Raw genomic sequence first — 14947 nt, 5'->3', positions numbered from 1 at the left:
TGCATTCAGAATAAATCCTGTGCTCCTGTTCTGAGCCAGGGAGAGCTGTGTAATGATCAATCACAAAAGCCCTTGGGGATGGGAGAGATTAGCACTTTGATACTACTGAAGATGAATGGGTGGAATGAGTTTGATAAACTGGTGTTTTCCTCTGATAATTGCTCTGGAAGCTTTTCGAAGACACTTGGATCCTCTTCCCCCCTTCTTTCTGTGTCTGGGTAGGGAGCAAGCGCTGCTTTTCCACCAGCACTGCTGGACAGGCTGCTGCACTGTTTTTAAACACTTCACCGTGGATTTATGACATATTTCATCACTGTTGAATGCTATTAGTCATGATTTAACCAAAGATCTGGGCTGGATTCCTGTTATTCTTGGTCCAGCACCCACCTCACTGAGCTGAGCTCAGCTGAGCAGGACTGAGGGGGTAGGAAGAGGAGTTCCCATGGGATGTGAACACATTTCCTCCAGCCTAAATCTTGAACAACTGCTCCTCTTCCTCCAGAGGTCACTAATCATTGGTGCTCACCTTCAGCTCCCATCCACCTTCCTCTGAGCTATTTTATACCCAACACCAAGCTCCTGTTCCTCCTCTGGGCCATCCTGCAGCAACCCCACAGGATCAGCCAAAGAAACCTCTCCCAAAGCAGTACACAAAACTCCTGCCCAGCCCACTCAGACCCCAGGTACATCCCTCTTCAGGCATGGGGCAAATCCTGCTGCATTCACAGATGTGCAGCCATTTAACTCGTTCTCAAGTGCTAATGAGAATGGAGCCAAGAGATTTTACCATATTTTTATTGTTTTGCTGAATAAATGAAATTTAAATACAGAATTAAAAATTTGTAAAAAATAAAAGGTATTAAAAGCCATCCTTCAGGAGTGGGTTGCACGTCAGTGAAAAATTCACACTTTTTGATACAAAGATAGGATAAAAATTAAAAAGCACTTCCATCATCAGGAAAGAGCTGTTTCATTCTGTTGGGGTTTTGTTTGGTTGGTTGGTTTTTTTACATTTCCTTTCATATTTAAACCTGACATTTGTCTCATGAGAATCTCCCATTAACCTTGTTTTTCACAGCACCGATTCACAATGTTTGGTGTTCAAAAAACCCCACTCATTTGTAGTTCACAACAGCAGTGATGAAGTCCGGACCCCTCAATACATATGGACAGAATATTTAACAAACCAGCATCCGAGGGGTGGAAAAATGCAGCATTGTGGGACCTGCAGAGTGCAATCCAGCCTTGCAAAGGATCTTTGAGCTCACAGAGATACCTTTATGAGTTGGGTGTTTCTCAGGGTATCACATCTCTGGCATTTGCTTTTTGCCATCTCGACTTCATCACTGCCACTAAGAATTCCAGAGGGGATGCTGAACAGGTACCTTTGGTTTTCAAAGCCCCAGTTTAAAGCAGCTTGATCTTTCCGGAGACATAAATCACCCACTCTCAAGGAAAAGAATCAGGCCCTTTCAGGCACAATTTGAGCCCTAGGAAAGAGGCACCTCAAGCACTGTTGACACCAGGGTCAGGGTTGGGAGGTTCTATCACAGGGTCTTAAGAAGACATCTATGAAGGTGATCCAACCAGTCAATGCATCTGCATCATCTCAACCAAAAGGAATAGACAGATTCTCTAATATATGAATAATTTTAAGATATCTGCTCCACTCACACAGAATACACAAAAAGCTGGAAAGAATGTGGCCTGTGGCTCACCTGCTCCTCAAGGATCTTAAGCACCAAGAGGATTTAACCACACAGACAGAATAACCACGGAGTGAAGCACCTTTACAACAGAGTCTAGGAGTTTGAGAAAATGAATAAGGAAAACTACACTTCATCCTGGGGGAAAAGGAAAGGAGAGGAGGGAAAATTCAGCTTGCAATGGAAACAAACATCTCTAACAAAAGAAATAATACTGGAGATTGTCACTAGTGCAGCTGGGATTTGGCAAATGAAATACTTTGAGTATACACTTGCAGGGCAGCCCTGCTTTCTGCCAAGATGAATAAATATCCAACCGTGTTTAAAAACAGTATTTAGAGGAAGACATCCAGATTTCCAGACAGGCTGAGTGTTTCACCCCTCACACTGCACAGCGGGGCCCCTCACGTGAGGTATTTCAGCATCACCACAAAGGAAAGCAACACCTCTGCACTTTCTTCACAGTCACAGTCCTCCTGGAGCCGGGGTTGGGTGATGGTGATGATGATGAAGCAGCAGCAAGGTGTGGGTGTTCTGCTCTGCCCTCACCTGTCCAGCCCACGGTGACCACGCTGTGCTGGCTGTGATGGAAACGTGCAGCCAGAGCACTGAGTGCTCAGCTCAGTTCAGCCACCTCGCATCTCAGGGGAGGTTTGCTGACTTTTAAACAAACACATTCACACAGAATCTTCCACAAAGAGTCCAGTTCAAGTGGCCAGGTCAGATTATCAACCCCACGTTAACCTCTGGATATTTCCTGCCTTGTCTGTGGACACATAGGTTGTCCATCAAAATAAATGCATGTTTCAGCCTCACCAGTGCCAATTTGGGTTTGCATTACCAGCAGAGCTGCATGGGACAGGCATCTCTCCTGTCACACTGCACATCTGAAAGGCTGCTGTATTTTCCATACCTTTTTTCAAGGAAAGGTATTTTCTTGTCTTGTATTTAACTGCAGTCGTGAAATACACGATGCGTTGGTGTCACATCCTGTCTGGCCTCTTTGGAAACATCCTTTTCCATTCCTCAAAGAACATAACAGGAGCTTAATAGTGGATCATAAACTCCTCTGGTGACGTGCCACAGGATGGACCTTACCAAAGGGACGCCCTTAGTACCACTGCAGCATTTGACTGTCCCTCCTCCAAAAGAAAGAGCAAATCCAGAGTACACAAATGCCTTCCACCATATTCAAGATAATATTTTTCTTCTTCTCTTCCATCTTTGCTGTACAGCCACTGCAGCTTTGCCTCCACAGGGTTTGTTTTGGGGGATATTTCGTTTAGGAGCAGTCATTCCCCCTGCAAACTCTGCTACACAGTGACAATTGCTGCTTGTTTCCAACAGCCCTGTTAGCACAGAGGCTGCTGTGCTCTCACTGCCAGCTGCCAAGGAAGCACTTAATAAAGGTGCTTTTCCTTCCAAGAAACGAGCAGTGTCTGCTCTGACACTACAACAGGAGAGTGTCTATTTCCACACCTTCCAAAAACCGCAGCCAAGTGCTTTTTTTGCTGATGTTTTCCTCAGAACATCCGAGGATAAGATGGGTTTTGCTTAATGATCCACTCAGCGTGGGGGTTGACGTGGTACAAGTCCAATAGGTAAGTGTCAGGGTCCAGGCAATGTTCACCTGTTAAAACAAGACATTCAGAAAAAACCCCAAATTTTTAATATCCTTAGTCCTTTAGCTGCTAGATTTGTTTTTTTGTTTGTTTTTGCCCCCACCTAAAAACTAGGATTTGTTTACATTCATTTCAATACTACAACCTTTCCGAAGCACTTCTACAAATCGGAGGTAATTACTTTGAGAGGAAGGAGGGTAGATGTACATTAAATACTAGGATAAATTCTTCAGTCTTGGGGTGGTAAAGCAATGGCACAGCTGCCCAGAGAAGTTTTTAAACTACCTCCTAAAAGAAGCTGAGCATAAAAACTGGATATCAGAGTCCTTGTTTTCAGCTACCATTTGCGCTTACCAATATTGCCTCCCACTTCATACAGGAGCAAGTTCGTGCACTCCATGGAGTTGTTACTGCGGGAAGGAAAACACACTGAAAGTTAAATCTCTGCAAAGTCAGGGTAGGTAGTTTAGTAATATTCCTTCCAAAAGAATTGTTTGTGGTTCAGAGGCCAGGAATGATCAAAGAGGTCATTTTATAGAGACCTTGCTGATCCTCCTGCACAGTGCAGAACACCCAAAATTGGGGAAAAAAAGCAAACAAGGCAAACTGTGGGTGAGACAGCAACTGAGCCATATCCAGCCGAGTTCCCCTCCACTCTCGCTGTGTGGACACCTGGGACACAGGACTGCACTAAATACAGTCTGCAGGAGCTGTGACAGAGGGGGGCAGGAATCATCTGTTCCTTTCTTTGGGTTAGTTCAGCAATCACCACAGGAGCACAGGAGGGAATTGCAGAGTTTATTTTGGGATGTCCCCACACGAACATCAGCGCGCTGGAATTACGACTCCAGGCAAATGACAGAGGTGATGCTTTTCTGCAGGAGCTGGAGAGGGTTTGCTTGTCAGGGTCAGTGTTGCTGCCTTTTTCCTTCCCTTCAGCAAGGATTCTGGAGTTCACTTGGTGTCACTGACCTCCGACAGCCTGAGCACTGGGTGGAAGCACTCCGTGAGCTAACATTTGCCTTCCCCATCCAGCACCAGTTCCTAGGCTTAGAACAGAGGAGCAGAGAACAATCTCTCCTCATGACTCACCGTGCTTCCACCTCACCTCTACCTCAAGACAGAAAACAGCATCTAGACCACCTAGGTTGCTTTTTTTTTCCTTTTAAAACAAAGAAAAGCCATTTACCACTTGAGGAGGTTGACAGTGTTAACAATATTCCAGCCATTCTGGCACAGGTTCTTCTGGAACTGCCTCAAGACATCAGCAACCCTGGTTGCATTGTTCAGGTGCACCTCCAGAGAGTCCTTCAGGAGCAGTGATGCGTGGACCTTCACGATCTTGGAAGGCTGAACAAGGCAGGCAAAAAAAAACAAAAACAAAAAAAGGCTTAAATTTTATCAGTCAAAACATTAATTTTCAAAACAGATTGGAGAGTGTGAAGTATTAAACCTGTCCAGACAGATATTCAGAGAATTTAGGCTTGTTTCTTACACAGCACGGGTTGAAAGCTTAAGGAAGCACCAAAGTGAGCATTTTGAATAAAACATCAATGTTCCGGCGTTGAGGCCACGAGAGGAGCTCAGTGCTCTCCATCAGCGTGTGCTGGTGCTCTCTGGTGTTCAAACACAGCACTGACACAAGCTCAGAAGAAATTCTGGCAGACTGTTTTGCACAAGCATGAATGACTCCTCTGAAATTCATTTAAATTACTCAAAAGGGATTTTGAGATCTGGGTTTCAGGCTACTGAGTTCCAGAAAGGTCCTTTCCAAAGAAAGGAAGCACCAAGAGATGTGCCATCTTAACAGACATAATGGAGCAAAAAGAAAATTGGGCAATAGCCTGAACTGATGCTTTAAACAATGAAAATAACTCTGCCTTTATCACAGCAGACATATCTGCACCAATACATGGAACCTCAGGGCCATAAGAATCCTACTCTTCACATGGAGAAAAACAAAATTTCTGCTCCTGCTCTCTTCCCTGCTTTTAACCAAGTGTTTTGTAGCCTGAAATGTATTTAGTGCTCTTGCTGTTGTGATCAGTTTTTGCCACAACCTGGCCAAAAGCGTCTGGGAAACTGTTCCTCATTATTCTCCTCTTTTTTTGTCCCTCTTGCTCTTTTCAAGGGTTTAACCCCTTTCATCTTTCTGAATCCTCAGGAAAACACTTCATGCTTCCACAAAGGGTTTTGTTTTTTTTTTTTTTCCAAGCCCTAACTCACCTCTCCCTGGTTCTTTTCCACCTTGTCTTTATCAGCGTGAATCTTCCGCAACAAATTTTTAATTCGCTTGTCGCAGAACTGGTACCTTTTGTTGTTGCTCTCGTTCAGCTTTCTCACTTGAGCTACCAGAAAAGAGGACACCTGGGCAGGGGAGAAGGGTGAAAACAGGAATTAAATCAAGAAGAGATAAGGTTCAGGAACCTGATCATCACTTTAGCTCCTTAAACAGACAAAAATACCTGTCTGCCTTGAGGACAGGCAGGCTCGGAGTTCAGCCAGAGGTTTTGCTCACAGCTGTTTAAATTCCTCTGATATTTCCAAGGCTATCCCTTCCCTATCCCAGCTGTAACAAGACCAGGACATTGCTACACCACACCACGTAATCCCTGTGGAACTCACTGTCCAGAGCAGGTCCTGGTAATGGATCATCATCCGCACCACGTCAGCCGCGCCCTCCGCCAGCTGCTTCTCCTTCCCCTCGGGGATCTTGTTTGGCAGCCCCTTGTGCATGAAGAGGTTTGGGGCCATGACTGTGGAAACGTTCCAGAGGTTCATTTTGTTGTTGTTTTCCCTGGCAACCACCTTGCTGAGAAACTCAAGAAGGGCCTGAGAAGAGGGAAGGAGATGTAAGCCATCCCTTACTAGTAATGCTCAAAAAACTACCACGGCAGTTGCTGGAGAGACCATTAATTAGCTCTTTTTCTTGATATAGACAGCAAATCCCATTTCTCCAGCCAGGGAGTGACCAATTTCTAGTACTGGGATGGCAAGAAATAACCACACCAAGTGGTTAATCCACTGTTTGTGAATCAGGAAAAACAGTCTGTGTGGGAACAGATGAGTTTTTACTCCTTGGCAGGCAGTAATTTACAAAGTCTAGCTGTAAAAGTTTCTGAATCCAAAGATGAATCCCCCCTTTCCTTCAGTGCCCCCTCAAAGCCAGTCCCAGATGTGGAAAATTAAACCCTTTTGGATTATCTCTTTCATCTCACAGCCCCATCACAGCCATGACAGATCATCTTTGACTCAATTATATATTCCAGTGCTCTCAATGGGGTGTGCAGGCTGCTAAGTCAGCCTTACCTTTAATACCTGAGAGCTGAACTACTCAGGAGGAAAAATAAAAAAGGCAGCAACAACCACACAGCTCTTACAAAGCACAGAAAGGCAGAGGTGGTGTCTATTTAAAAGCCAAGTAGCTGTGGCACTTGTGGATATGACTTCGTGGTGGCCTTGGAAGTGCTGGGGAATGGTTGGACTCTATGATTTTAAGGTTTTTTCTTCAGTTTAAACAATTCTGCCATTCTATGTTTCAGCAGCTAGATCAAAAGCAAACAGTTACCTTCAGAGTGTTCCTGTTGGACTCTGGAAGAATCAGGATCAGGAGGTTTAGAGCTTGCAATCTTTGCTTCAGGTCTGGGATATCTAGAAGGAGAGTGACAACAGGACAGAGGATTCAGGTTTCTGACCTTTCTTTTTGAGCACAGGAATCCTCCAAGGAATGAGACAATTGCTTATTGAATGGCTGGCCATCTAGAATTTGAGACCTTGTTTCACAGAAGAAAATCAAGCTCATACTGCCCTTAAGAAGGGAGCTACACATGCTCTAGAAGACTGACTTGTTTTGTTTAGAGTACTCAATCAACTAGCAACCCTGATGCCCTTGAAGGGCAACACAAAAACCCACAATTCCCCATTTTTTGAACCAAGAACTTGTGCACTCAAACACTTAGCTTAACACATCCAAACTACCTACTGAGGCACCAGCCTCAAAGAGCTGTGCTTGCAGCCCATTACCTGCAGACTGTGTGCCCTGGCCAGTTTCCACAGCTCAGTCTGTGTGTCACCACTGATCAGTCTGTCCCAGCTGCTGGCAGCAGGCTCAGGTGACACACAGCTGAGGGACAGTGCCAGGACAGAAGGTTCAGCCAGGCACCAGTGACTCCAGCCCTCGGCTCTGCCGTGTTCCCATCGGATCCACAGGCTCCCAACACACCTGACAGGGGAGCTGTGCAGCTTTGCACAAACCAAACTGGTGCTACAGGCAGAGCAGGGCAGGGCAGAGCAGAGCAGAGCAGGCACTCACTCTGAACAGCAGCAAAGGCAGGCAGGTACTCTGCTGTCAGCAGCGGGGCCGGCAGCTCTCGGATGAATCTCTTCAGCAGCCCCGATACGTCGTTCTGGTGAACCTCATCCCAGCGGAACAGGCCACTGTAGAAGTCCCTTTCCAGCTTCTGTTCCAGGCTCTATGAACAAAAGATGGAATTTATCACATGCTTTGGTGAGCAAATGTGAGAGAAAGTTTATAGCTGAGCACTGGGAGGTCAAGACATCAAGTCAAAGTGGTGCAGAGAGCCTCAGCACACACTCCAGGCCTTCCCAGAAGTGGATTTTTCTGGTTGTACTGGGAAGGGGACATGATAATTCAGGTCATTCAAACACTTGCTTCAAGTAAATGCTTCCTGATCACCCCTGGCACTTCCAAACAGTGGTAAAGGGCTCATACCTTAATTCTGGTCTGGGACCCAGAAACTCTCAGGATGCCCTCTGTTTCAAGTCCTCTCTTCTCCAGGCAGGACAGCAGCTGTTAAAGGGGGAAACAGAAAGCTCTTGGGCACAGAGGATGAGGAGCCTGTCCTTACCACAGCCTCCTGACTCTGAGGAGCAGAGGTGTGAGTGACACCAGCAGAGAACTTACTGCCTGGAGTAGCAGAGGCACCTTGGTGTTGGGCAGCAGCTTTTGGTCATTTTCCAAAAGGGTGTTGAGTGGAACTCCAAAGAGTCTTTTCTCTACAACAGAAACAACATTTCCAGGTCTGTATCACCTCTAACAGAGGTGTAAGGGATATATATATCCCCACTAAGATGGTACTTTTGTGAACACAGATACTGGAGAGAGAGAGGAAGAGTTAAACAGGACAATTACAGCCAGACATAAATGTGGTAGGAGGTCTTAATGTCATGATCCAATAATTTGCAGAACAAATCCATGGAAAACACACCTGTCACGAGGTTTCTTATCAAAGACCCACTGTTCTAACGTTTGAAAGACAACTGGTGAGTGTATGATGAGAAGAAGAGCATATAAAAAAATAAAAGGCATAAAAAGGAGTACAGCTAACCTGTTGTTTTCAGCTTTGCTGCTTTATTTCTCTTCAGCTCGAAGCCCAGGATATCACAGAGAGCTGTAAGTTCAATGAGGGCCAGCGTGGGGATCTTCTTCATGTCCTGAGCCGACAGATCTCCAATCCTGGTCACTCCTAGTCTGCCCTTCGGGATCTTAAATCTCTAAGGGAAACACACACAAAAGGTTCAGCTCAAGTTACCGCTATTAATCCCACTAGTAAACAACTTTTGCTGTAGTTTTATTATTTATTATCATAACCAGGCATCTGTTCTTCCTGCTGTGTTCAAGACCAGACATATGCCCAAAACTCCTACTCAACCACCAGCTGAATAAATATTTTCCCTTTTCAATATTGCTCTTTAATCATACTGGAGATGCCAGTTTTTCTAAGTTAAAGGCAGCCTGACCCACCCTAATCTACTTGAACTTTGGAAGCAGCCCAGCTCATTTGTAGAGAGGAGAAAACTTTAGAATTATGAGTAAGAAAGTGCAGTTAGTTACTCTTTTCTTTTCAGAGGAAACAACGTGGATGTGTGTCAAAATAGGGAGTTTTAGATAAAAGTCTTATTTCTTTTGATCCTCCACTACACAATGTCTATCCTTGCCCAACATTGCAAAGATAACACACAACACACCCAAAAATACCACCAAACACAGACCCACTGCAACACTACCCATAGGTATGAATTGATTTCGGTGTCTTGTACCACCTTGACAAGCCAAGACTAATAAATTCTAACAAGAAAAATTCCTCCAGTGCTTACAGTTAGGGCATTTCCGTCCTTTAACTTCCTGGATTCAGACAGGAACGATCCCTTGAGCAGGACAGCTGCTTGCTCTGAGTAGGCAACATCCATGTTGAACACCTCCTCTTTCCCAGGGTTTCGAACTGTGCAGGAATAATCCTGGGTTTCTGCTGCAGAGGAGAAATTGGTTTGAATTTCTGCAAGCCAGGAGGGTGAAGCTCAGAAAGCAAAAGTGCCAAAAATGTAGTTTGAGATAGGTTTGGTATCATTGCTTTTAAACATCCTGCAGTAGCATGTGAAAAGAGCGTCCCCATAGCACAGAGTGATCCGTAGGGTGAGACTCGTCCCTGAAAGGGTGGTCGAGCACTGGGATCACGGAACAGGCTGCCAAGGTGGAGTCACCAACCCTGGAAGTGCTCAAAAATCATACAGATGCAGCACCAGGGGACACAGTTTAGTGGTGACCACACTGGCGCTGAGTTAGCAGTTCGACTTGTGATTTTAGAGATCTTTTCCAAGGTTAATGATTCCATGATCAGTGCGAAGTCACAACATTTTGGCTAAAATTACCAGGTCACTGGTAAGACAAGACCACAGCCTTAAATGAAAGGGCCCACCTATGGCTAACATCTCTGTACACAACTGCTCGTGACATTTATAAGATTTCGCTGTGCGATCTTTACTAGACTGATTTTATTTTCATCTTTCAGTTGCTTTATCAAGAGCTTACAATGATCAGCTTGAGTGACAATTCTAACAACACTGGAGCCTGGAAAAGTTTAATAATCCACAGGTGTGAATAATCACATAAAGAAACCCACACCCCAACACAAACAAGGTCAGTGTTTCAGAACTTGGATGTACTTAAATATGTGTGTGGCTTTCCTTCCAGTTCCAGCCCCACTTCAGATCCCACTCTGCATTTAAAAACAGAAGATGCTATCCCCCTTACTTCTCTGAGTGTTTGAAGTCCGTAGATTGTGCCACAGTGGATCTGGGCTGGGCTCCTCTTTCTCCACTGATGTGTCCTGAAAAATAAGAAAGAAGCTGTTTTAGCCACAACCAAAAGGGCAGAACCGCAGGAAAAGAGCTGAAAAGATGGTGGATATGATTTCTTTATCAAGGGAAAAAAAAAAAATCTAAATAACCCACCAAACCCTCCCCCCAAAAAGACAGTGTTAGTGTTTGTCCAGGATTTCCACCTCTACAAGGTCAGTTATCAGAACTGAATTTGGGAAGTCTCTTGTTTTGTTTAAAGGCGATTTAACACGTCACTGGAACAGAGGAAACACAAGAGGGCTCCAAACGATGCCGGTGCTCCACGAGGCTGCCGCGCTGCCGGCGCTAGAGAGAAGCACTCCAGCAGGAATGTTTATTCCAGCCTGGGAAAGCAATGGACCTGCAGCTTTTCTAGTAACTCCCCAACACTGCAGCCACGATTCCTCCATCTCAGCTTCCTTTCAGTTCAAGAGAAGAAGCCATAACACGAGCCCTAGACCCAAAAAGCCAAGCCAGCTCCCAAAAGAAGCTCTTTAGGGGCTCCCAACAAACCAACAAACCTCCGAGCCGGCCACTCCGAAGATGTCGCGGACGTCGCGCACGGGGTGCTTGTTCCTCCTGCGCCGGGAGCGAGAGTAGGTGTCCAGCCGGCGCTGCACGGCCGCCGCCTGCGTCCTGGTCAGCGTGGACAGCAGCACCAGGTTGTCCTTGTCCGAGCCCGTGTCCCCCAGCAGCTCGGCCAGCCCCGCGTCCTGCAGCCACTCGGCTTCGGCTTCTCCCTCTGCCGAGCGGGGCGGGAGAGGGCACAGTGAGCGCAGGGCACAGTGAGCGCAGGGCACAGTGAGCGCAGGGCACAGTGAGCGCAGGGCACAGTGAGCGGGGCAGGAGAGGGCACAGTGAGCGCAGGGCAGAGTGAGGGGCGGGAGAGGGCAGAGAGAGCGCAGGGCAGAGAGCGGGGCGGGAGAGGACAGAGTGAGCGCAGGGCAGCGAGCGGGGAGGGAGAGGGCAGAGAGAGCGCAGGGCAGCGAGCGGGGAGGGAGAGGGCACAGTGAGCGCAGGGCAGAGTGAGCGGGGAGGGAGAGGGCACAGTGAGCGCAGGGCAGCGAGAGGGGGGCACAGAGCAGGAGCCCGGGCCGTCCCCTGTCCGGGCTGGCCATGGGCATCGCCGCGAGAGAGACAGCTTCGTGCCCCTTCTCAGAACGCCAGTCCCAGTGCCCAGCTGGTATGGGGGGACAGCAGAGAGCGCACGGCTCTTGGGGCAGGTGTAGCTGCTCGCACAGGTCTTATTGCTCACTCCAGGTGAGGAAAAGGGAGAAGAAAGAACTCTGGAGATAGAGGTAGCACAGGTTCCCAGAGAAGCTGGGCAGAAGAGGGCACAAGCGTGACCCTGGGTGGTGTTTAGGCAAGGATGGTGACAGGGTACGGGAGCGAAGTCAGGTGGGCTCCATAAATCTGCCTTTCCATGGACTGCCTGTGCAGAGGGGAGCTGTGGCAGCAGCACAGAGCCACTCCAGAGGAATGGCAGGGCTTCCCTGGATCCCACCTGATCTTTCAACAGCCTTGAGAACGGACAAAACATGTGTGAGAAACCACAGCACACAACACTGCATATTTGGCTTTTGTACTTCTCCAAATGACTTGGTTCCTTCTTTTACTTTTTAATCCATATGCATGCATAGTTTTTTTTTTTTTTTTAAATATCCAGATCCTGATCTGGTAGATTCAAACATATACTCACTGAAGTATTTGTGTGCATCATCCCTACTCTTTAATTTTTTTTTTTTTTTTTTTTTTTTTTTTTTTTTTTTTTAATGGATTGGTATCCATGCACTCAACTAAAGCAAAAACGTTATTTTTACTCTGTGCATTCATTTTATGCCTGGGCCTATTCAAAATATCACTGAAATTAAAGACCATTCCAGTTCCAGAAGGAAGTGTGAGAAGCCTGGAGACAGTACAGCAGCATTATTCAAACAAGCTCAATTCCACTTCATTTTTTAGTACATATAAAGTTGCACTTCAAATACAGAAAACTTTTTTTTTTTTTTCTTATGGGATACACTCATAAGGAAGTGCAAGTGAGAAAGTGCCCTGAGCAAGGCAGCTACTTGAAATTCAAAGATGAAAGAAACAATTTAACAGGTGACTGCAACCTTAACACAGCAAACACCACAAAGCCTTTATCTTTCCAGTTCCATCTACCACATCCATTCACTGCCGGCAGCTCCAACGCAGCCCTACCTAAGGTTATACCGGGAAAAAGAAAAATCACAACTGAAGTGATTGGCACAGAGCAGATAATTCCCACTCTTCCTGTCCTATGCAAACTTCTACCTCCTCTGTTATCACAGCTGCTCAGGCCAGGATTTATTATTGCTGCATCCACAAAAAGCAGCCATGCAGCTCTCCTTGAGAGATTAAATAATTTAATTTTTCTGGAGAAACCTCGTGTTCATGCAGCTTGCAAACACAATTGAAATGTTGTGACACAATTAAAACTCAGTCTTCAGAGCATGGTCTTTGTGATTTTAGGTGTCATAATGAAACAGAACTTTTTTCATCATCACACCACAATAAATAGAGTTGAACTTGGAGTCAAATATTTCCCTAAGTGAATCCTCTAGCAAATTGTCTGGTTTTCCTACACATCCCCAAGTTTTGGTCTTTTCCCATGTCTGGTTTACAGAAGCTGCAGGTACCAGCATCCCCTGGGCACAGCCAGTCGTGCTCCCACCCACAGCTCCTCACCAAACACCTTCTTGTTCCTCGCTTTCACAGCAGAACAACACACAAAAAGCCTCTGGTTTATTTTGCCTTTGGGAACTAGGGGAAGTGAAGTGTATTGCTTGCAAATTTTGAAAATAGCCAATTCCCGTCATAACAGGAAACTGATCTTATACACAACACCTCACAGCAGCCCCTCCATCGGACATCCGTGTGAGCCTGCTGCCCCATCTGATGCCAAAGCACCAGATTGTAATTCCTCTAGTTACTATTTTGGCCCACTTATGCTTGCCAGTAACACAAAAGGAAACCGGCAAAATGGGTTATTTCTGGGGAAAAGGGAAAACTTGGAGAGAAACAGGTCAGAACAGGGAGATCCACAGAAGATGAGCTGCAGGTTTAAGCCTGGAGAGCTGCTAAGATTTGCCTTGTGAGTTCCAGGCAAGCAGCATTTCAGGAGGGCACAGTTAGGAATGATTTTGCAAAACTAAAGAACACCGGTTCCACAAATTTACTTGAAACATAACCTAGTCAAAAATACGGCTCATAATAAAGTATTCACTCTCCAAATATTTAAAGGACAGCTTCAGCATCCTACTATTTCAGACTAAACATTGAGCACAACTTCCTATCTAATTTTTGGAGGTGAAGAATCGCCCTCTGCAGAGAGCTCCCAGCCACGGCTGTGTGCTGTAAGGTCACAAGCAGGTGTTTCAGTGCAGTGCTGTGTCCTGGCTGGCTCTGCTGCCAGGCCCTGCACAGAGCCGGGCAAACAGCGACAGCCAGGACAGCACCATGCTGCATTTCAGGAAAAAGCTACTTCCTGCTCCCACCAACTGTTAGCAAGGCCACGAGAACCCTCAGCCCCTTCCAGCTGCCCCAGATGTGCAGTGACAGCTCCCACCGCCACCAGCAGCTCCGCAGGGCTTGCACAGGAGCCCAGCGTTCCCAGCTGGGTCAGCATTTTCGCAATGCCTTATCTCCACACAGCTCCCCACCGTCCCTGTGCCGTGGTTATTTATCACCAGCCATCTCCTGGCTGAGCCAGGCTGTCTCCAGACAGGGCTGCCCCATCCTCAGTTCCCCAGATTTATGCAAAAAGTGACGGTGCCTCTGGCTCTGAGGAGCCCCGCAGCCTCCACGCTCCAAGCAGGAGCTGCAGAGGGGTGAGAGGCAAACCCTGCACCCCAGCCAAAGCTTCCCCACTCCCTGCACGAGGTTTATTTGCCTAAGCTCCTTCAGAGAAGGCATCAGGAGCCCGAGCCTGCCCCACCTCCTTCCCCAGGCTGCTGGGAAGGCTTCGCTACTCGGAGCATCATTTCAAGCCTGTCTGGTTTCAATGGCCAATTAAGGACTCAGCTCCTGGCTGCTAGATCAAGCTACAGCATTAAAAGACACTTTTCCTCCTATCCCTGCCTGTGCACAGTAATCAAATTGCCTCCAGCATATCAGTGTTTAGGATATCCCAGACAGTCTTTCATCTCATGGGATGGTCTCTTTTCCAGTCTCCTTCCTGGTGCGCTCCTTTTCTGAATCACTTTGCATCTCTTCCAGTTCTAAAAATCAAACTTGTGTCCTTTATAGAGGGACATTAACAGCAGACGTATTTAACTTGTCCTGCCGAGGATGGCAGGCAGGGACAATGACATTCCCACCCTGCTCTCCAGGCAGCACGCTGGGACTGTCACACAAACGTTTCCCCAGGACACAGGTTGCTCTCAATAATTGCTGCAAACCTGTGTTCAAGGGGATGCACAGCCAACCACCTCCATTTCTTCAAAATGGCCCCAGGAAAGG

The 14947-nt window shown here is 46.7% G+C and overlaps 1 protein-coding gene across 2 annotated transcripts in view; it reads right to left on the bottom strand.

Moving 5' to 3' along the window:
* Nucleotides 1-328: 328 nt before the first annotated feature.
* ARHGAP40 (Rho GTPase activating protein 40) overlaps nt 329-14947 on the bottom strand; it is a 36245-nt gene continuing 21626 nt past the window's right edge. For both annotated transcript variants that reach the window (XM_040080328.1, XM_040080326.1), the window contains exons 3-15: nt 10987-11207; nt 10380-10455; nt 9446-9597; nt 8677-8842; nt 8253-8344; nt 8061-8138; nt 7641-7800; nt 6897-6979; nt 5954-6160; nt 5555-5695; nt 4518-4678; nt 3683-3738; nt 329-3336 (exon numbers count right to left, since the gene is read on the bottom strand). In XM_040080328.1, the coding sequence (XP_039936262.1) occupies nt 3230-3336; nt 3683-3738; nt 4518-4678; nt 5555-5695; nt 5954-6160; nt 6897-6979; nt 7641-7800; nt 8061-8138; nt 8253-8344; nt 8677-8842; nt 9446-9597; nt 10380-10455; nt 10987-11207 (1700 nt within the window). In that variant the 3' untranslated portion in view covers nt 329-3229. The remainder of the gene's footprint in view (nt 3337-3682; nt 3739-4517; nt 4679-5554; nt 5696-5953; nt 6161-6896; nt 6980-7640; nt 7801-8060; nt 8139-8252; nt 8345-8676; nt 8843-9445; nt 9598-10379; nt 10456-10986; nt 11208-14947) is intronic.

Source organism: Hirundo rustica, chromosome 16, assembly GCF_015227805.2.
Source record: "Hirundo rustica isolate bHirRus1 chromosome 16, bHirRus1.pri.v3, whole genome shotgun sequence".
Taxonomy (NCBI): domain Eukaryota; kingdom Metazoa; phylum Chordata; class Aves; order Passeriformes; family Hirundinidae; genus Hirundo; species Hirundo rustica.
This window is presented reverse-complemented; position numbering and strand designations above follow the sequence as displayed.